Source organism: Artibeus jamaicensis, unplaced genomic scaffold (assembly GCF_021234435.1).
Source record: "Artibeus jamaicensis isolate MK-2021 breed Jamaican fruit bat unplaced genomic scaffold, CSHL_Jam_final contig_2790, whole genome shotgun sequence".
Taxonomy (NCBI): domain Eukaryota; kingdom Metazoa; phylum Chordata; class Mammalia; order Chiroptera; family Phyllostomidae; genus Artibeus; species Artibeus jamaicensis.
In genome coordinates this window covers 1,700,302-1,723,868 of record NW_026521616.1, presented here as the reverse complement: position 1 = coordinate 1,723,868, position 23,567 = coordinate 1,700,302, and the positions used below count along the sequence as shown (strand labels likewise).

General features: G+C 38.2%; 1 protein-coding gene across 3 annotated transcripts in view; it reads left to right on the top strand.

Annotated features, from left to right (window-relative positions):
* The window catches only part of SSH2 (slingshot protein phosphatase 2), a 253,207-nt gene that overhangs the window by 37,512 nt on the left and 192,128 nt on the right, over positions 1-23,567 (top strand). The window contains exon 2 of one of the 3 annotated variants that reach the window (XM_037162789.2): positions 19,865-19,945. The exons of 1 other annotated variant lie outside the window; for it this stretch is intronic. In XM_037162789.2, the coding sequence (XP_037018684.2) occupies positions 19,865-19,945 (81 nt within the window). Of the gene's footprint in view, positions 1-19,864; positions 19,950-23,567 lie in introns of all 3 variants that reach the window. One more of the 3 variants, XM_053662771.1, reaches the window with a different exon arrangement.

The following is a 23,567-nucleotide window of genomic DNA, read 5'->3' as shown; positions in this document are numbered from 1 at the left end:
TTTTTTAATCACAGGGATACTGAAAGTGGTGATTCTCCTACAAACTTGCTGCATCAGTGTCTGAATAATGACATGTACAGATTTTGGGTTAATGATATTGGTGTTTCAGGTCTCCAAAGGAGCTCACACAAGCCCAGATAGCTGCCTGTGTGACATTTGTCATCCTCGCTCACATGTCAGAGTTTAATTGAATCTGTTGTTTTTCTGGGGCTTGCTTACTGGTAAAGGGCTAAGTATATTATTTCATTATTATTTGATTTTTAAGTTTATTTTTAAATTCTGTTTATAAAATTCAAAATTCAAACATTATTAAAAGGTATAAAAAGTCTTCCTACTTTTGTGCCCTTAACATCCAGTTCTCCTCTTCATACAACTAACGTTATTAGTTTTCTATGTGTTTCTAGGAGTACTGTATACATAGATGAGCGTGTGTGTGTGCCTTTTCCCTCTTTTATACTAATGATAGTGCACTACACACAGTATTCCGTACCTTGCTTTGTTTTCCACTTAGTCTAACTTAGAAATATTCCTTATTAGTACCTAAAGAGCTCTATGTTTTTATTATTACTAGATAGGATTCCATTACATAGATATACCATAATTAATTAATCAGTCTCCAGGATTTTGTTTATCACCCAAGGATATTTTCATTGATCTTAGAGAAAGAGGAAGGGGGTGAGAGGGAGATAAACAGAGAGAAACATCAATGTGAGAGAGAAACACCAATCAGTTGCCTTGGACACCCCCACCAGGGATTGAACCGGTAAGCTAGGTATGTGCCCTAGGTTACAGGATTCAAACCAAAACCTTTTGGTGTCCAGGATGATGCTCCAACCAGCTGAGCAACCAGGCCACGACTAGTTTTATTTTTATGTATTTATTTTAAACCTCACCTGAGGATATGTTCAGTGATCCCAGAGAAAGAGGAAGAGAGAGAGAAGCAGATAGAAACCTCGATAAGTTGCTTCTCTTCTGTGCCCAGACCTGGGATTGAACCCTCAACATAGGTATGTGCCTTGACCCTGGTTCAAACTTGCAACCTTTTGGTGTATGAGACAACATTCCAACCAACTGAGCCACCCAGCCAGGGCCATAGTTTTATTTTTAAGAGACATAAAGCTATTATGATCCAAGGGTTCAACCTTAAGAACTAAACCTGACAAGAAACAGGTCATAGCTGAGCAGAGATTATCACTAAATGAAATATTTTTCTTCATATAAGTAAAAATGGCTGTGAAAATGCTAAATGATTACTTTTAGTAATTTAAATCATGTTCTTATTGCTACAGATTAGTGATTTTCAACTTTTTTCATCTCATGGCACACAAGCTAATTATTAAAATTCTGTGGCATACCAAAAAAATGTTTTTGTGCTGATCTGACAGAAATAAGGTATAATTTTGATTCATTCACACTGGACAGCTATTGTGTTAGATGTTGTCATTTTTTAAATTTGACAATTTAAGGGAAAAGAGGTCAGTGCCCTTGACTAAATAGGTATTGCATGGATTTTTGTTCACTTGTTTGTTTTGTTTTTTTAAGTAAGAGAAAGTCACTGAAGTAGAAGAAGTGAGCAGTAGAAGAAATGGATCAGGAAACAAGTTACAGAGGCAAAAGAAGGGCCCTTGGAGCTCAGGAGAAAGAGAGGCAAGGAAAAAAGTGCCTGGGGTAGAGGGGTGGGAAAGGGCTTGGGCAAGCTCCAGAGAGCTGCCAGGTATTGCATGTTCTAAAAATTCTTGCAGCACACCAGTGTGCAACTTGGAGCACATAGGTTGAAAATCACTGCCATAGGTAGTTCAAGTCAATTATGTAATTCTAGTGAAGTTCATTTATTTAACTTGCTACCATCCTGAATACTGTTCTGCAGTTGTAAAGAATTAGTTAAATAACATCATGATTTTAAACTCATTCAGAATGCACTAGGTTTAAACGATTTATTAGGCTCCTAGTGTATGAAGACATTGTCCTTGCCCTTAAGGAGTTCACTATATTAGTAGTTACAATCTGGGCAAACATTCAGAAAGTATTCTTTTCATATTTTAATGTTATATTATGATCTGTACTTTATCTGTGTTTTATCTTTCTGTCAATAAATGGTTCCTGGCTAGCATCTTTTCATGTGCTTATTTGCTATTTCTTTTCTTGATGAAGAGTCTATTGAAATTTTTTGCCTATTTTCATTAAGATACTTGTCCTCTTGTTTAGTTGTGATTCTTTATATATTCTGCATACAACTACTTTGTCAGGCATATTTCACAAATATTTCTCCCAAGTCTGTAGCTTACTTTTTGTTTTCTTAAGTGTGTCTTTCAAAGAGCAAGTTTTTGATTTTGTTTAAATCTATTTTATAATTTTTTTCTTTTATGGTTTGTGTTGTTTTGTATCACTGAGGAATCTTTGCTTACCCCAGTGCCACAGAGATTTTTTTCTATATTTTCTTTTAAAGTTACACTTATTATTTGGTTTGGTAACTATATGATTTTCACAACTGGTCTTCCTAATTGAAAAAATAGGCTCAGAGAGGTTAAAACAGTTTGCCAAGGTCATTTAGCCATTAGTTGTCACTATGTTTCCTCATTCTCAGTTCTGTGCTTTTCCTATTGTACAAGTCTGTGCATATTGTGTCAGAATATGTGCATAGTAAGATCATAGGCCTGTGTTGGTCTGATATATCCTGGGGGTGATCATTTAGTTTGTCAGTTCCCACGGCCTTGCCTTCTGTTATTTCCTGCTGGGATCTACAATTTGTTTAGCACGTCCACCCGTGGTCAAGGGAAGAAAGAATTGGTAAACTTACTAATCAAATGTTATTTTTTAGTGCTCTCATAAGAAATATCTTGTAATTGCTTGGGTTTAATCCAAATTTTGATTTATGGAATATAGTATGAATAATATAAGAATGTGTGTTGAATAGTCAGTCAACAAACATTCGTTGAATGCCTATTATAGTTGCCAGGTACTGTGTTTAGTTGCTAAGTATACAGTAATGAGTGAGTTAAGTATACTTGATCGTTTTCCTCATTAAACTTGTAGTCTAGAGAGGTAGCTTTCAAATTTTTGTGACTGAAATCTATAGTAAAAAGTATATTTGCCCTGTCCCGGTGGGTCATTGGTTGGAGCATCATCCCATATACCAAAAGATTGTGCATTTGATTTCTGGTCAGGGCACATGCCTAGGCTGTGGGTTTGATCCCAGTCAGAACACATATGGGAGGCAGCCAATCATTGTTTCTTTCTCTCTCTAAGATAAGTGAGGATTTGTTTTTAAAGTACATTTTACAGGATGAGCTGATATGCTTGTGTAGGTGCTCCTGCACACACATGCACGTCAAAAACAATTCTTTCTCTTTTTTTATGCAGCATACTCTGTTATTTTCTATTCTATTCAGCTTAAAAAACAACAGAACTATATTGATGCAAGTCACTAAATTGATTTTATAATCCATTAATGGTTCTCAGCCTGAAGTTTGAAAAGATATTAGTAGAAGCTGATTGATTACTGAATTTTGCGGGGGACTTTCAAAAACTAGTTTGTTGCCAAGAGGCTTGCTGGGAGAACATGAATACTCTGTCTGCCTCTAGAGATTCCCGTCTGCCCACTGGTCAAGTAGGATGGAGAATCTAACTACACATTTCCCCCAAACACATCACAACTTTCAAAATTTCAAAGGAAGTGCTAACTTCCTTCAAAAGATTATGTAGTGCTGGAAATGACAATACTTCTTTACTTGTTCTCAAAATTACCCAGCTTATTATAGTTAACTAGTTAACTGGTTAAGGAAATTTGTCACTCAAAGATGAATGCTAGAACATAGAAACCTGAAAAACCGTTTCACTAAGCAGATTAAAAAGGATCTTTCTTTATTTGATTGTTTGGAATTGAGGAAACCAGGTATACTGAGCAGTATTACTTGGCTAGATGTAAATTCTGAACAGTCCTTGGAGAAGGGAGTTTTATCCTAGTCAAGATTTACATGGTTTAGTTACCAACCAAGAAACCAGTATTGTTCTCATATCAATATTTGTTCTCCAACTAGACAGTGAGAATAATGAGAATAACAAAACGGGCTTAGGACAGCTCCCAAGTCAAAGGCTCCTCAGGTTTGTTGTTGTTTCCCCAGTTAGAAAAAACTAGTTCAAGGGGGACCCAAAAAACTCCAGAACTTACTTATAAAAAATTGTATATTTATTCTTACATGTTTAAACTTGAGTCACCTTCAAAATATTCTCCATTTGATGCAGTATATCTATTGAGACATTTTTTCCACTGCTCAGAACAGTTTCTCAGCTAGTCAGTTTTGATGCCTTTTAGGGCTTTGGCCATTTTTTGTTCACCTCTTCCACATCAGCAAAATGTTGTCTTTGAGGACATTTTTCATCTGGGGAAACAAACAAAAAGTCACTCAGGGCAAGATGGAGTGAATAGGGAGGGGGCGGGACATGGGGGTCATGCCATTTTTTGGTCAAAAATTGCTGAACACTCAAACGGTATAAGCATGTGTGCTGCTAAATCATCCATCATGAAATGGGCAAACATGTTGAAAGAGTCTTGAAAAATAATTCACTGAGGCCGCATGCAGCCTCTCACCACAACACCAGCTGGTACACTGATACAGATGGGTTCCTAGGACACTCACCTAGTGGGGGAAACCTATATTATAAGGGGCCCACACTCCAGAAGATAATTCCAGGTTTTTTGGGGTCCCCCCTTATATATTTGGATAGAATTTCTTATGAAAAACAGACCTTTCAGAGGATATGTTAACATGAGAACTAAGATTTTTATGTTTGTGGAAAGAACATTTTCTATTAGAGAAGTTACCCTCCCTAGGGGAGGATTTTCTGCTGGAATATCCTGGTTTCTGACCATCCTGCTTAGACTCAGACAACTCTGGCTCTCAGAACTTGACTGAGGTATGTAGGACATGACACTTACCACTTTGCTTTCTCTGCTCAGGGGCTCTGCCTGGAGTTCTTCCTCAGGCTGACTAATCCAAGAAGTTTGTGCATGAGCTCCAGGTTTCTCTCTAGAATCAGGGCAATAGCTATAACTTCCATGCTTAGTATTTATCCTTGTTGCTCATGAAAAGAGCTCTGGTTTTATTGGGCCTGGGCTTCGTGCAGAGGCTGATATGGACTTGGATTTCTTCAGAGGACCTTCTTGCACTTTGCCTCTGGTCTTGTGAAAAATCACAGTCAGAAGCAACTTATCCTTTTGTATATGTTGCTTTTCGGAGGGACTCCTTTCTGTGGCAGTAATTAGATGTTCTTATTCACAAGAGTCTCTGCCAAGCCCCTGGCCTGGGTAGGGTGGCTCTTCCCTTCTGAATTCCCTGATCCTGCATCCCTCTTTGATGCTCTCCTCTTTTGGGTCTCTGGTCTAGTATCTTTGCTCTTGTCAACTGGGGCTAAATTATTATCCTAGCTCTTTCCTTTGGCCTGAAACTTGGGGACCTAAGGTGTTTTGTTTGGCCTCTATAATGACACACAGCACCAGGAAAGCTACCATGCCTATAGTGGAAAAACTCTGGAGATAGGACTACAAGACCTTAGAAGCCAACCTGAGTCAAGGAGCATTGTAAGGGATACATGTGGTGCTGGCCCTGGAGCCTGACCTCAAATTTGAGACACCAACAAGCTCCTCTTTAAGTCATGGTTGGCTTGGATTTGGGGCAGCCAACACTTTCTTGGTTGTAAGAGGCATTCTTTTGTCACTGGAACCCCTAGACTACTTTAGCTTTGGGGAGTTTCTTACCACAAAGGCTTTTATGATGTTTCCCAATTGTGATTTAAAAGATAAGACCCCCCGGTATTGACCATCCCCTTGGAGTCTCTGGCTGAAGCAATTCTGAATTTAGCTCCAAAATCCTTTTCCTAAAATGGATACTAAACTTAGAAAAATGTCCCCTTTCTTTGATGGGTTCTTCTCTCTAGACTCTCCTTCTCTTCCATTCTTTGGCTCTGGGGCATTGCTATTTAATGTCTGGAATTTCTTGAGGTACTTCCAGTCTCACCCTTTCGCTTATTTCCTGACATCATTCAACTTATAGTCAGCTCTAGGCTGCTATTTAGCCCTACATAAAGCCCCACTTTTCTAGGTTGTTTTCTATGATGTTAGATAAGATGGGCTGAAGAGTCTGTTTCTCCCCCATTGAGGGGAGTGTGGAGGACTCCACAGGCCCATGACTAATATTTGATGGGGACCCTTCTCAAACTCTCTGGTGGAAACTGAATTGTACATGATCATCTTGTCTCCTATCTGCAAGAGAGTTGTCCCCAAGGAGTCTGGCCGTCTCACTATGGTGTCAGGCCCTGAAATGTGGGTGACTAGGTTTTGAGAAAAAGGAGAATAGGGCAGATTTTGTAATTGGGCTTCTCTCACCTTTCACCAATTTTATGAATTCAAGGATCTTGAGGGGTAGGCCTCTCCTACCTCTACCACACCCAAACTGAATGTGATGTGTTGGCATGTGATGAGGGTTGGATCAGGGAAGGAGAATTCTAGGGAGGTATTGCTGTTCATCTGAGATAGTTTTAATGGTTGGTGTAACTATTTCTCCAGAGAATAGGGAGTGAATTTCTTCGAAAGATTATACCTGAGGTTTACAACCTTTTAGTTCCTTCTGGGCAGCTTCTTTCATCATAGTCCAGTTAATCAATTAGAATACAAAAATGACCTTTCTGCAGTGTGAGGAGGTGTTGTGATCAGAATGCTATGTTAGTCTTTAATTGTAGGTATCTTTCGCCTTCCTTGTTAATCAACTTAGAGTCCTACTCCAGTACTAGAGGTAAATCTTTCAGTTTTTTATTTATTGAAGGAGGAATCAGGCTCTTTTTTTTTTTTTTTAAACTGGGAAAGAGGCCTAAACCTTGGTTCTAAGTAAAAAACTGTTCTTTTCACAATCATCTGAAACCTGACTTGGTAATGTCTCAGGATTCTATCTCAGTAACAGCAATCTTTTTGGACTTGTCTTTCTTTCCTGGCACACATCCCCAGACAGCTGTCCAAGAGAGGCTTTTCTCTTTCTTGCTGAGTGTCTTCTTGTCTTCAAATTCCTCTTGTTTTCTGAATTCCCCTAGTTTCTCTAAAATAGCCTTCTCTTTGCTCTTCAAACCTGCATTCCCCAAAGAAATAACAGCATACAGTGGTCATATTACATGTATACATGTTAGTATCCCTAAAACCCAATTGACTCTCATAGTCTAGCTTCCAAATCAAGCTACATAGAAATTTTTGAAAGGTGTTTGTGTGACAGGTGCTGGGGGTAATTGGCAGTTGTGTTTAAACCACAGCTAGCTCTCATACCTTGGTCTGAAGATGGGAATAATTAGAATTCAAAGGCTTTAAAGACCATAAAAATAATATATAGGATGACTTACCAAGTAAATGGGGGTCAACAAGAATTATATGCTTTCAGCACACATAGAATTAAGCTTTCTGAACCTTCTTGTTGGGCTGCCCTGCTGTCAGCACTTGAAGTTGACAGAACCGATTTATTTTATTTATTATTTACTGATTTTTTAGAAAGAGGGAGAGAGAAACATTAATTTTTGTTTTTCTAAATTTATTTATGTATTCACTGGTTGATTCTTACATGTGCCCTTGGCTTAGTGGGATGGTGCTTTAACCAACTGAGCACTTGGCCAAGGCAGAACTGATTTTTTAAATCTCCTACACAGAACAGGAGGGAAGCAAGCACCTAACTTGTTAATAGCAGAAGCCTAACCAAAAAGGGAAAATAATAGAATATTTGGTTTGTATAAATTGAGACTAACAAGTTTATGGATTTTATATCAACTTTGAGCCACTTAATTAGCAACTAGAGACATAAATCCAAAGCTTTTGTATCTTGAGATTTCAGATCTAGAAGTTCTCAGTTGCTGCTATTTTATTCTCATACTTTTTGTGGGCTTTCAATGAGGGTGAACATCCAACATTGGCTTGTTTTTCCCTATGTTTATGAACTTGTTCATTACTTGTTTATCAGTTTGTTCTTACTTCTGTGGATGATTACTTTTCAGAATCCACTGTAGTACCTAGCTTAGTTACCCTGTGTGGGCATTCATTAAATACATAAATGCCCCACTATGTAAATTGAATAACCTGTGCATATGAATGACCACTTTACATCTCACTGGCAATGCACCAAATTCTTGTTGGTTTTGTTATCAGGAGCTAGTTTTGGCCCTAAATGGTGTGGCTCAGTTGTTTGGGTGAGTTCCCATGAAGTGAAAGGTTGCAGGTTCCATTCTCAGTCAGGACACATGCCTGGGTTGCGGGTTCTGTCCCCTGTTGGGGCATATACAAGAGGCAACCAATTGATGTTTCTCTTTCACATAAATGTTTCTTTCCCTCTCTCCCTCCCTTCCCCTCTCTCTAAAAATAAATAAATAAAATCTTTTTTTAAAAAGAGCTAGTTTTGGAGTGATGTGATTCCATCATCCTGGTTCTAAAGCAGCGATTTAAGTCTATCTACAGACGCAAATACTTTAGACTAGTGGCTCTCAAATTTTAATGTGTATCAGAACCACCTGAAGGGTTTGTTGAAAGCACATTTCTAGGTCCTATCTCCAGATTTTCTGATGTGGGAGACCTAAAGGTAGAGCCTAAGAATTTGCTCTTCTAACAAGTTTCCAGGTGATGCTGCTGCTGGTGGTCTGAGGACCACACTTTGAAAAATCACTGCTTAGGGATTTTTCTACTATTTCAGAAACATAGGACAGATGGTTATATCAGAAAAAGGGTGGGGGGACCTTCAAGGAGATGACAGGGTTTGTTGGACTTCATATATATATATATATATATATATATATATATATATATATATAAATTATCTGTGTATGAGGGTGTGAATTTGCTATTAAAAGTAATGTGACATTTTTAGAGGATCTGAAATACTATCATAAATGAACATGCAAAGAATTAAAAGCAGAACCTCTAAATCTGCAAAATATTCATATACTAAATCATTATGTTGTATACCTTAAATGAATAAAATATTATATGTCAATTATACATCAATACAGGGGACAGAGGGAATCCTCTAAATCTTCTTACTATTAGTGACAATTAAAGACTTAGAAGAGGAGGGGGCAGTATAGTGTAAGAGTGTGAATGTTGTTATCTGTTAGGTAGCTGAGGTGGCTAAGAAAGGACCCTGAGCCAGAAAAGTCCAATTAAGGGCTCACTGTGTTCAGGCAGTCTGGGCCCAAATGGACAACAGCCCCGCGGGAAAGGGTAGAAAGGCTTTTAAACATGTGTAGCAGACCCCCTGGGGAGGCTGAGTCACTCTGCTGATCTGCTCCAGGTGTCCTGGGTATCTGATTAGGGAGGGCTGATTCTGTAGAAAGCTTGAGAGAGAGGGATTGGGGCAGTGAGGATTCAACCAGTTTCCAGAAGGATGCCAGCAGCTATGCCTCAGTTGCCTCTAATATGGGGAATCTTGTGGTGGGGTATTTAGCCGGTGATACCTTCTTTGTTCCGACATAGGTGGTGGGTTAGGTTCATGTCCCAGTACATTCTAACATTATCTAAGATACTCGACTTAAAATTCCTACTCTGCCACTTACCATTTAATGAGTGATTTTGGAGTGTATAACTTTATTGGGTTATTACAGTATTAAATGAGATAACAAATGTGAAAAGCTTTGATTATTGTATCTGTCCATCAGTTATTTTCATAAAAGCTGACCTCTTCAGTTGATTTTTGTACACTCAGGAATCTTTTCAGACTCAGTGGGTGGTAAGTTTTATACAAAGTCATTGTTCATAAAATAACTATATCCTAACATTTGTAGTCCTGTGGATGCTGTAGAAATGCAGATATAGAAGATGTGGGTCCTGCTCTCCATGTACCTAAAATTCTGCTTAGAAAGTTAGAATTCTTTCCATTGAAAGTACCAAAATACCGTATTAAGAGTAGGGTAAACATTTTTAATATGAGAAGCCCAGAGGAAAGGCAGTGGCTCAATGCAGTTATCGGGGCTCTGGATTCTTTCCCACAAGTGCATGGCAAACTTGTCCTCTGGACCAGGATTGGAATATATGACCATCTTGGCCTTCAAGGAGGCTGAAAAGACAGGTATGATATTTTCAGCTTCATTGGTAGGAGTGGCAGGTGGGAGAGGTAAGAAGTGACTGTTGGTAGACAACAAAGGCAGTCCACCAAAGCAGATAAGACTATGATTTATACAAAGATTAGAGGCAGTTCCAAGCAATTTATCACTATGCTGAACAGTGTGCACCATTTAGGCCATAGATCAGTAAGCATTTTCTTTTAAAAGTGTGATAGTCAATATTAGATGATGAGACCACAAATGGGCTGTTTGCAAAGAGAGCAAATGGACACTCTGTTTTTTTAAACAACCCTTTAAAATGTGAAAACTATCCTTAGCTTGCTGGTCATATAAAAATAGGCTGTAGTTTGCCAGGGCAGAGGCCCTGAAGGCTCAGAGGAGAGGGAGATCAGTAAGACTGAAGTCATGGTTTTGAAGCTTCCTGAAATTCTGGGATTTGATTGGTGCTTTGAAAAATGGATAAGATTTAGATTGACAGGACTCGACTTAGGTTGTTTCCATGTTTTGGGTATTGTGAATAATGCTGCACTTAACATAGGGATACATTTATCTTTAAGTGTTTTCACATTTTGGGGATAGATAGCCAGAAAAGGAATTACTAAAGGAATTATATGTTAGTTCTACTCTCAGTTTTGGGGGGAATCACCATACTGTTTTCTATAGAGTCTGCACCAACTTCCATTCCTACCAGCAGTGTACAAGGGTTTTCCTTTGTCCACATCCTCTCCAACACTTGTTATTTCTTGTTTTATTGATAGTAGCCATACAGTAGAATATTACTCAGCCATAAAAAAATGACAAAATATTGCCATTTGTGACAGCATGGATGGACCTTGAGAATATCATGAAATATCAGATGGAAGAAGACAAGAATCATATGATTTCACCTATGTGTGAGATATAAAACAGAAAGCAACAAACAAACTCATTGATACAGAGAACAGTATGGTTAGCAGAGGGGAAGGGGGTGGAGGAGAATGAAGAGGGTAAAGAGGGTCCAATATGTGGTATCAGAAGAAGACTAAGCTTTGGATGAAAAGCACATGATTTAATATACAAATGATATATTTTGAAATTGTACATCTGAAATTTATATAATGTTATTAACAACTGTTATTCCCCCAAATTTAATTTTAAAAAGATTTAGATTGAGAGATTATGTTCTCTCTGAAGGGAGTGGTGAATAAAGAAACAAACCTGTGATACCACAAAACAGCTGTGTGTTACATGCAAAGAGTGGAGAGCAACAACATATTTGTAGATGAAATGGGCTTTGACCCTCTGCAAGTCAAAGTTAGGGAGCACTGTGGAATAATATAGCTGCACTGCCTTAGCCACTGACTAAGTAGCTCTGAGAAATAAAGATGCTCTTTTGGCATAAAGCCTCTATGTTGACTTGGAGCCCAAGGAAGCCAGTGTCTCATGTAACAATTGGCTCTTCAGTAGGAGCTGTTGTTACTGTGACTAATTAAAGAACAAACATCATGTGTTTAGGATAATGAAAACAACTGGTCTCTTAATCATACCTATACCTAAAGATTAAAACTCATGTTCAATATGTGTTATTGTTATTGGCAACAAGGAAGAATTGCAACAACTAATGCTAAGTCATTTATTCACTGAACATTTATTGAATGTTTTCTGTGTGCCAGACCCTAGAGATACAAATTGAGAAGCTCAGTCTAGAGGGAGAGAAACAATGTATATAGACATAATTACAATAGAGTGAGATAAAGGTTAGAAAATATATGTGCAAGGAACTGTGGATGCCTAGAAGAGGGAACCACAAGTTCATCTTGATCTAAACTTTCAAGTTGACTCAGTCTGATTATTGCTGCCCTTCAGTGCCATAGATTATATTTTTAATCCTAGACAATTATTTTACAGATCTGTACCATTGATTGCAAAGAGGCCTGTGTGAAATACTGTTTTTGAATTGAATCCAATTCATCATTTCTCCAGAAAAGCAATTTTAAACATTCTGCTGCTGCTACTAAGTTTTTAGGAACCTCTTTATGTGCAAGTTTATAGCTGTAGTGTTGCTTGGTCACTTCATTTTGTGCTTTCCCACTATGCTGATATGAATATTGGTTCTAAAAAACTATTGTTTTCCTCAGTAAAAGTTGCAGAAAAGAAGATTATGTGGTAGACAGTAATGGTCCCCCCAAAGAGACTTTATCTTAGTTCCCTATGAACCTGTGAATATATTATTACATTCTGTAAAGAGTGGGGAGAGTTAAAATTGCAGGTGGAATTAAGGTTGCTAATCAGATGACTTTAAAACAGGGAGATTATCCTGGATTATCAGAGTAGAGGCAGTGTAATTACAAGTGTCTTTAAAAAGTGGAAGAGAAGTGTAAAGGATACATGGACAAAAACAAGGGTTTGTTTTTTAAACATAAATGATATTGTTTAAAAAAGGGGGTGGAAATGGGAGGTTGGAAGGGCTGGAGGTGTGGGCTGGGATGGGGGTAAAAGGCAAAAAAACTGTACTTGAACAACAATTAAATTTTTAAAAAACATTTAAAAAGTGGAAGAGAGACAGAGAGTAGATTGGATTGATATGAGACTCAACCCACTTTTTCTGACTTTAAATATGGAGAAAGGGGGCCACAAGCCAAGGAATACAGGTAGCCTCTAGATGTTGGAAAAGGCAAGAAAATGGATTCTGCCTATATTAGTTTATTAGGGCTGCCATAACAAGTACCATAGACTGGTGACTTAAACCATAGAAATTTATTTTTTTATAGTTCTGGAGGCTAGAAGGCAGACATCTAGGTGTTTGCAGAGTTGACTTTTTTTCTAAGGCCTCTCTTCAGCTTGTAGATGTCTCTCTTTTCCCTCTGTCTTTACATGGTTTTTCCTGTGCATGTTTCTGTGTCCTGATCACCTCTTCTTATAAGGACACCAGTCATACTGGATTAGGGCCCATCCTAATAACCTCATTTTAACTTAATTACTTTTTTGAACACCATATTTCCAGATACCGCCACAGTATGAGGTGCTAGGAGTTAGGACTTCGACATAAAATTTTGGGTGGAGGGACACAATTCAGCAATAACACTCCCATGAAGCTTCCAGAAGGAACATGGTTCTGCCACTTTGATTTTAGGACTCCTGACTTCTAAAACTAAAATAAATTTGTGTTGTTCAAGGCTTCAAGTTTGTGGTAATTTGTTACAGCAAATTAGAAAATGAGTACAATTACAAGTAACCTGAATTTATTAATGGGAGACTGATTAACTGAATGTGGAAAATCTATACAATAGACTATTATACCACAATGAACAATAGTGAAATAAATGTCCATTGACAGGTAAGTAGATGAACAAAATATAGTATATACATAAATGGAATATTATTCATTTTAAAAGGGAAGGAAATTCTGACACATGCTATAACATAGATGAACCTTGAGGACATTATGCAAAGTGCAGCCAGTCATAAAAAGGCAAATACTATATGATTCCGTATATATAGTATACACATATAATGAGGTATGCAGAGTAATCAAATTCATTGAAACTCAAAGTAGAATAATGGTTGATAATGGTTGCCCAGGGTTGGGGGAGGGGGAAATGAGGAGTTTTTGAATGGGTGTAGAATTTAGTTTTGCAAAATGAAAAAGTTCTGGAGATTGGTTGAACAGCAATGTGAATATAATTAACACTAATGAACTTTACACTTGAAAATGATTAAAATGGTATATTTTGTTTTTTACCCCAATTAAAAATTTTTAAATAGTAAAACAATATTGTTTAAAAAGGCAATGACAGAAAAATAGGTGTAGTGTGAAGTGCTTCTGTTACATATTTTAGAGAAAGTATATATACACATAATGCTTTATGTACATAGAATATCCCTGAAGAGATATTCAAGAAACTGGCATAGTGACTACTTCTGGAATAGGGTTATAGAGAACTAGGAGGTGGGGGTCAGTGATGGGAAGAAAAATTAAACTCTTTGACACCTTCTGAATCTTGTTTACCATGTGTACATCCTATACATTGAAATAATATTTTTTATGGAGCTCACAGACACAGACAGATTAATGGTTGCCAAGGGTAAGGGGTTGACAAAATGGGTGAAGGAAGTCAAAAGGTATACAACCTTCCAGTTATTAAAAATATAGGTCATAGAGATGTAATAATTTTAAAAAGAAATAATGGCTTTTAAATGTGTCACTTGGAGTTAGGGACTGCAGAGAGTTTCTCATTTACATTATCCTTAGGCTATGAAATCCCTTTGTCAATCCAGTTACACTCAGATACCAGGATAAACAAAACCAACTTGTCTTTGCCTTTAAGGGGTTAAAAGATTTTAGTCCCAAAGTTGTGATCAGGCTTTAGGGTACACACATACAGTTATACCTCATCAGCTTCAGACCTTGTCAGACCTGGTACTCTTCACATTTTGCATTTTGATGAGAACGAAATGTTTCAACAGTTGGCACTTGCTTGGGACATGTTGTACTTGCTTGAACTTGTATGAGTCGTGATGCCGCCCCTCAAAAGAAAATGCTTCTTCACTTGTTGCTTGCTCACCACTCCTTGGTTTCTGCACTCATCTCGAATTCCATTCCAGAGCAAATTAACGATGCATACTGAAGTACCACTGTATTTTATTGTTTGATCTCTAACAGTATGTTTTCTAAATCTCTAGTTTCTTTAAGAACAATTGCAGCATATTCACTCAGAACCCGCAGAAAAGTTGCATAGAAGAAAAGGTGGAGGAAAAATAAAAGACAAATGCAATAGTCAATGTTTTGTCTTTTAAAATTATATAACCTAAAATGAATAGAATAAGAGACTTAATAGTAACAACAGGTTTTGACTCTTGTGGACTTACTCGTTAAGACTTCTGTTTGCATCTCTTCAACAAATGGTGTTGGGAGATCTGGACAGCTACATGCAAAAAAAAATGAAACTCTACCACCAACTTACACCATACACAAAAATAAATTCAAGGTGGATAAAAAAATTAAATATAAGTCGTAACACCATAAAAGTTCTACAGGAAAATATTTGGCAGGAAAATCTCAGACATTCCATGCAGCAGCATCTTCATGGATGTGTGCCCTAAAGCAAGGGACATAAAAGAAAGAATAAACAATTGGGACCTCATCAAATTAAAAAGCTTCTGCATAGCTAAAGAAAACAGCACTAAAATGAAAAGAGAGCCAACCGTATGGGAGAACATATTTGCCAATGACACCTTGGACAAGGGCTTGATCTCCAAAATATATAAAGAACTCACACAACTTCACTCCAGGAAGACAAAAAAATAATAATTAAAAAAAATGGGCAAAAGACTTGAACAGACACTTCTCCAAGGAGGACATACAGAAGGAGCAGAGACACATGAAAAGATGCTCAGCATCACTAGCCATCAGAGAGATGCAAAGTCAGAATGGCCATCATAAACAAAGCAACAAGCAAGTTTTGGAGAAGATGTGGAGAAAAGGGAACCCTAATGCACTGTTGGTAGGAATGCATACTGGTGTAGCCACTGTGGAAAACAGTATGGAGCTTCCTCAAAAAACTAAAAATGGAACTGCCTTTTGAGCCAGCAATTCCACTGCTGGGATTATATCCTAAGAGCCCTTAAACACCAATCCAAAAGAACCTATGTACCCCAATGTTCATAGTAGCACAATTTACAGTAGCCAAGTGCTGGAAAGCAACCTAAGTGCCCTTCAGCAAATGAGTGGATCAAAAAACTATGCTACATTTACACAATGGAATTCTACGTAACAGAGAGAAAGAAGGAGCTTATACACTTTGTGGTAGCATGGATGGAACTGGAGAGCATTATACTAAGTGAAATAAGCCAGGTGGTGAGGGACAAATACCATATGATCTCACCTTTAACTGGAACATAATGAACAAAAGTAAAAACCAAATAAAATATAACCAGAGTCATTGAAATTAAGAACAATCTAACAATAGCCTGAGGGGTATGGGGAGGGGACAGTGGGGAGAAGGGTTTTCAGGAACTACTATAAAGGACACATGGACAAAACCAAGGGGAGGGTGGAAGCAAGGGAGGGAGGTGGGTTTGGAGGGGTGGGGAGAAAATACAGACAACTGTAATTGAACAACAATAACATAATTTAAATTAAAAATAAGTAAATAAATTACTACTTAAAGACTTCTGCTTAAAGACTGTTAGGTAACTACACAAGCTAGATTTTAATGCTCTTCAAAACTTCCTTCTTAGTCCTTGCACCAGATATTCCATATAATGATTGCTATGTCTTATTACTGTAATTGTTATGTAGATGTTCTTGATACTTCTTGTTACATATGGATGTGTTTTCCTTACCAACAACTTTAGCCCATGTTTTTCTCCAAACAATACTTGGCCAAAGGGCATACCTGGCTACACAGCCATATCCTTATATTTTGTGGGATTTTAGATATCTGTAAAAAAAAAAAACAACACTATTTCTGGAACCTGTTCAGTATCTTTGGTTTGGAGTTTTACTTAATTATTCAGCACCCAGAAAAGTGCTTAGTACATAGTAAGGGTACAATAAATGATAACAAATAACTCACTGTAAGCTCAGTACTTCAGAAGTATATAGGGAATACAAATTTGACTCTATTTAGAAGTGAAAAACTTACAATTTTATAGAAACAAAAATTCCTTACATGGCAAAAGTTTCTTTGAAAAAGAATGTAACCCAAATGTGTAAGCCTTTTACATGTAGAAATGAGATTATTATAACTATAGTAACATTTATTATTGTTGTTGTTAGAAGTAGTAGTAGCAACATCAGTAGCTAAGTCATGCTAAGTGCTTTTCTTTTTCTTTTTTTATTTTATTTTTTATTTTTAAATATTTTATTATTTTATTTATCTTTAGAGGGGAAGTGGGGGAAGGAGAGAGGGAGAGAAACATCAATGTATGGTTGCCTTTTGTGCGTCCCCTGCTGGGAACTGGCCTGCAGGGAACCGGCCTGCAACCCAGGCATGTGCCCTGACTGGGAATCGAACCGCGATCGTGTGGTTCGCAGGCCCACGCTCAATCCACTGAGCTACACCAGCCAGGGCTCTTTTTCTTTTTTTAAAATATTTTATTGATTATGCAATTACAGTTGTCCTATTCCCCCCTTCATTCCCCTCCACCCTGCACACCCTTCTCCCACCCCTCCCCCCTTTTGTTTGTCCATGTGTCACAAGTTCTTTAGATTCTGTATTTCCCATACTATTCTTGCCCTCCCCCCTGTCTATTTCCTACCTACCATCTATGCTACTTATTCTCTGTACATTCTTCCCCCTTCTCCTACCAGTCCCCTGTTGCTAACCCTCCATGTGATCTCCATTTCTATGGTTCTGCTCCTGATCTAGCTGTCCTCTTAGTTTGCTTTTGTTTTAGATGTGGTTAATAACTGTGAGCTTGCTGTCCTTTCACTGTTCATATTTTTTATCTTCTTTTTCTTAGATAAGTCCCTTTAACATTTCATATAATAAGGGCTTGGTGATGATGAACTCCTTGAAATTGACCTTATCTGAGAAGCACTTTATCTGTCCTTCCATTCTAAATGAAAGCTTTGCTGGATGGAGCAATCTTGGATGTAGGTCCTTGCCTTTCATGACTTGGAATACCTCTTTCCAGCCCCTTCTTGCCTGTAAGGTCTCTGTTGAGAAATCAGCTGACAGTCTGATGGGAACTCCTTTGTAGATGACTGTCCCCTTAGCTCTTGCTGCTTCTAGGATTCTCTCCTTCATTTTAATCTTGGGTAATGTAATTATGATGTGCTTTGATGTGTTCCTTTTTGGGTCCACCTTCTTTGGGACTCCCTGAGTTTCCTGGATATCCTGGAAGTCTATTTTCTTTGCCAGATTGGGGAAGTTGTCCTTCATTATTTGTTCAAATAACTTTCCCACTTGTTGCACTTCCTCTTCCCCTTCTGGTACCCCAATAATTCAGATGTTGGAATGTTTAAAGATGTCCTGGAGGTTCCTAAGCCTCTCATTTTTTTGAATTCTTGTTTCTTCATTCTTTTCTGTTTGGTCATTTTTATCTTCCTTCTGGTCCACTCCCTTGATTTCAGTCCCAGTTTCCTTTCCATCACTGTTGTTTCCTGTGCATTTCCCTTCATTTCAATTCGTTTAGCCTTCATTTGTTCCTCTAATTTGTGACTAAAATCAACCAGTTCTGTGAGCATCCTGATCACCAGTGTTTTGAACTGTGCATCTGATAGGTTGGCTATTTCTTGGTCGCTTAGAATTATCAGCTCTGGGGCTTGGAGTTCTTCTTGAGCCATGTTTTGGTCTGTTCACGCCTGTTATGAGGAGCAGAGCTCTAGGTGTTCACCAGGGTGGGGCAACCCAGGTCACTGGGTTGTGATGCTGTATGTTGGGGCAGGGTCAAGTGGGGGCAATAGCAGTCCCCTCTGCTGCTTCCTGCCACTGGGGCCTGCGCGGTCTGTCTTACTGCTGTCTCCTTCACTGGTTTATCTGCGCACGAATGTGTGACCAAGGTCAGCCTGCTGCCTTGCGCCCTCACTGGGTCCACCCGTTGCTACTCCACACCTGGGATCGGCCAACAGCTGCCTGCATGCCTGGGTCGGTCCAGGGGATCTTTCCTGCCAGACCTTGCTCTGTTGCTGGCTCCGCCCCTCTTACCGGTCTGGCTCACCCAGGGTTCGTTGTTGTCGGACTCCCGTATAGTTCAATTTTCTGTGTTTTGGCTGCATTTTTGTTACTAAAACTTTGTTGTCTTTAAACTTGGTTGTGTGAGGAGGCACAGTGTTTCTACCTACGCCTCCGTCTTGGCGGAAGTCAGGATTTCCTTTTTAAAGGCTGAATAATATTCCACTGTATGTACATACCACATTTTCTGTATTCATTTGTCTGTCAATGGACATTTGGGTTGTTTCTGTATCTTGGCTCTTGTGAAAAATGCTACAATGAACGTAGGAGTGCAGATAATCTCTTTGAGATCCTGATTTCAGTGCAGTTGAATTTATACCCAGGTGTGGGATTACTGGATCATGTGGTAGCAAGAAATTTTTATGACTTTAGGGTATACATCTCTATGAAGGGATAGCTGGGTTTCTAGCAGCTGTTCCCTAAACTGCAAACATTTGAATGGAATTTATTGGGTCACAGTTGGAGCTTTTCTCCTCTTTTTTTGTGGTGTTTTTAGTCTTAAGGGAAAAATACTGTTTTACCAGTTAATTGTTTTATTCTATTGTCCTGTTTTCCTTATCAGTCTTCTACACAGATTTTGAAATAGAGATTGGTAGTGGAAGAAAGGTCTTAAATCATTTTTTGGAATCTGTCAGGAAGACTTGACTAGGGCACGTCTTTTGGTTCTTCTTATAATCACTAGTTAGCAGAGGGCTAATGAGGCCAGGTTAAGTGGTTAGATCTCCCAGTCATGTACTTTGTTATATTTTAAAGCCTGTCTCTAAACTCCCATATCAAATATGTACCCTTGAATATGAGGATAAATGAACACAATTCTACCCATTCTGGGAAGAGTACATAGTACATAGTATGAAGAGTTAGTAGCACCATCTTTACAGAAAAAGAACATCCCATTGCCTGAATTGCAAACCACAGAAATGCTTCAGCTAATCAGTCATAATCAACTTTCCAATTGCCTAACCAATCACTTGTTGGCTTTTTCTTCTTGGCAAAATAGAAATTGCTAATCAGAATTGCAGCTTCTCACCTATGATCTAACACTGACTCAGTGATTTCTGCTGGCTTTTTCCATCAAGTTTGTGGCCCCATTTGTCTGGATCTCTGAAAAGATCTTGTTTCTATTACAGAGCTCTCATTTGGAAGACAGTGAATCGGCAGCATTACTTTGCTGTGAATGTGAAGAATCAGAAATCTTTAATGATTCCAATGTACGTAGGTATATGATTTTATATAGTCTTTGGTGATTCAAGGGAAAGCTTTTTTTGGGTGAAATGGCTTTTAAATACAACTGGGATAGTGCCTAAAGGCAAATAAGTGATTTAGAATGAGTATGTATACAAATAGTGTGATATATTTGTACACATAATAACTTCTCCTCAAAGCATATCTACTAAAAAATAGAAAAATACTATACCCTGGAACCTTGAGTGAGTCTTCCTCAATAAGGAATATGATTGTTTTTGTGTGTGTGTTTTTTAAATGGTCAGTAGTCTCCTCTTCCTGGTGACAGCTGTTTGGTATTGGTGCTGCCACTGTACCTTCTTATTTTAATCCTCACTTGAAGATATGCTTACTTATTTTAGAGAGAGTGGAAAGGAGAGAAAGAGAAACATCTATGTGAGAGAAATATCAATCAGTTGCCCCACCACCACTCACCCCCCAGATATGCACCACAACTGGGAATCGAATCTGCAATCTACCCTGACCAGGGGTCCTTGCCCTGACTGGGGATGGAACCCATAACCTTTTGGTGTGTGGCATGATGCTCCAACTAACTGAGCCACCTGGCCAGGGCTGCCATTGTACCCCACATGCACAGATCTAATACATCCTGACTGTTGATAATGTTAAGCCAAATAGTATTATAATTACTGGGCTGGAGAGTCAGCTAGATCATCTCAAATGTAGAACTAACTGCATTTCATGACTTGTTATTAATTTTATTTATCTCATCTGGCCTCCAGCACAGTTGCTGAATTATTGCAAATTATCCGTGGAATCAGTTTAAAGTTGGAGAATGACTTAAATTGATGTATTAAAAAATTAATATCTCTTCAATAAGGATAACTTCCTTTGCTAGCCATGACTAAAACAAGATTCTACAAACCTTGATGACAAAATCTGGTTTCTGTCAACTTCAGTGTGTTTATTGTGCATAGTTAGCACTCTTTAAATGTTGAGGTTTCAGCAGTGGAAGCTTTCTCTTGAAGTAAGCTATTACTCTCAATTATATTACCATAGGACTGCCTTCTCTTTAACTGTCTTCTTTACATTCATGGCACGATGAAGGCGATCACTATTGTAGGACCTCATTTGACTGTTACATTGATTTATCTGGTTACACTTCATTCAGCATTGATGAAGAGTCTGGAATGGCATGAAGTCATTTATTGTGACTCATGAATAGCTAGAGTGGTGCTCATTTTCCTAGTTCTTGAAAACATTTATTGATGAATTCACATGAACACTCATTTATTATCAACATTTGCAATGACAGACTTAGAGTAGAAAGGTTATATTCTTTGCCTAGTGTGTGATAAGCAGGGGCAGCGCTGACATCAGATCTCAGCTGACAATCATCAGTGAGCTCATCAGCAGGCTGCATCATCATTGATAGAATGGGTACCAGCTGCCTGTATAGTATCCTACAAGATTTATTTTGTTCAGTCTACAGTAGAGCCCTCTGGACTTAGACCGACTTATTGTTTTGGCTGATTTTGTCTTAAAGAGACCAGTATATGGCAACCCACATGAAGAATATCTTTCTGAGGTTGAATACATGTGGTGAAAAATCACTCAAATTTTAATGATTGTTCTCCCTTAGAAACAATCAATTGGGCATATGTATTTACAGAGTACCTGGATTGCTTTATTTTAGTGCCAGCGCTTTCATTCATTTAAGTCAGATTTGTTTTTCCTCTCCCAGAGGCAAAAGTGGTTACATGTACTTACCTGGTTTTTTTAAGGTATTGGATCCTCCTCTTTTGTTTGCTCAGGGAGTATTTCCCATACTTTTTTTTCTCTCTTCTCAGCTCCCTATTTCTACCTTCACATCAAAGGAGATTGAAGAGCTCCTTTGCAATTTGAAGACTTAAACTTGAAAAAAAATTTATTTGTAGAGCAAACATTAAAATCCCTGCTTTGAATTTTCTTCAAAGGAAGTGGTATGGGATCTTAATAACTATTTGAAATAGAAGTTAACTGATGTAAAGAAGAGTAGAAGATAAAGTGAATCATTGAAGGACTTTTTATTTAATCTTGGAATAACAGAAATATGAAATTTGGTTAGCTATATTCATTCACTTATTTATACACACATTCATTCACCAAGCATTGATTGACTGTCATGTATAAATCATCATGTCCAGGGTTATGGGGATTAGGCATAAAATATAGAATCTCCCTAAAAACAAACTTGAAGCAATAAGAAAAATAAGATCTGAGGATCTAATGTAAAACATGGTGACTATAGTTGATAACTCTGTTGTATAATTGCTAAAAGAGCAGATATAGATGTTCTTACCCCCCAAAAATAAGGTAAATATGTGAAGTAATGGCTATGTTAATTAACGAAATGGGGGGAAACACTTTACAATGTATATGTTTATCACATCACCACAATGTGAACTTTAAATATTTTACACTTTTATTTGTCAAGTATATCTCAGTAAAACTGAAATAAAAAAAATAATCTACCCTAGGAGAATGTATAACCTATGCTCCAACAGGTTAGTTTTATAGATATTCATGGAAAGCCATGAAATGGAGAGGAGAAAATAACTCATATGTCGTTCTGGGGGCCAGGTGGGCAGGGGGAGAAGCAATCTGTGAATGAGTGGAAATTTGGCTGGAGGCAAAGAAGGGATGGCTTTCTCTGGAAGAGGGCTGACTGTCTTAGATCTCCTGGGGCTTTCCCAGAAGGGAAGAGAGTTTTATCAAGGCCTCTGTTCCTTCTCTGGTCCCACTCAGCCTCTAGGGAACCGCAAAAGAGTAGAAGCAGCTACTTGTTTCTTCTGCTGTGCACCGGTTGTTGGAGGCCTCCATAATGGGAAAAGGGACTGTCTGCCCCAGAGTAAGATGACAGTGTGACTAGAAAGGATCATGGAGGAGAAAGATACTAGCCCTAGCTGCAGAAATTTCACTTTGGTTCTAGATAAGAAAGAATTTAGGTAGTACCTGCAGCAGTTTGGGATACTAGTGGCTACAGCAGCCACTGAGACTCTTGAGTGTCCTCTCCATTCCCCATCACCCCATTCCTACTGCTATCCTGCCTTAAAGGAGAAGAAAAAAAACTCTGCATTAGCTTACATCCCAATTATTGTGTTTGTGGGGGTTCAGCTAGAAACAGCTGGATTCATTACCACTGTATGTGTTGTTTCTTCCCCAGCCTAGAGGTTGGGGGAAATGCTGGTTACATTAGTTTATTTCCTAAGAATACAACTAATTTCTTTGTCTCCTTTCCATGCTCTTCTGACCCTACTCTCACCCTCTGCATGAAGAGGGACACATATAGATGGTTATACTTTTTTTTGTCTATTCATTTATTTGCTAGGATGTTATATCCTTGTAGGGAATGCATTTTTACTCTGTGCAATCAAAATAGCTTTTTTGTTTACATAGCCCAGTGAAAGGAAGAGATGTTAGCCTTTTGTTATTAAAGGAAGAAAAAAAAATCCACCCTCTAGAACCAAATGTGGAGAAGGCAGACAAAAAGAAAATCTAAAATGTAAGAATTACTTAGTTTAGAATACTTTACAAGAACTGTAGATCTACATTATCCTTTAGGGCTGGACAGATACCTTAGAATGCAGTATCCTTAACTAGTATCCT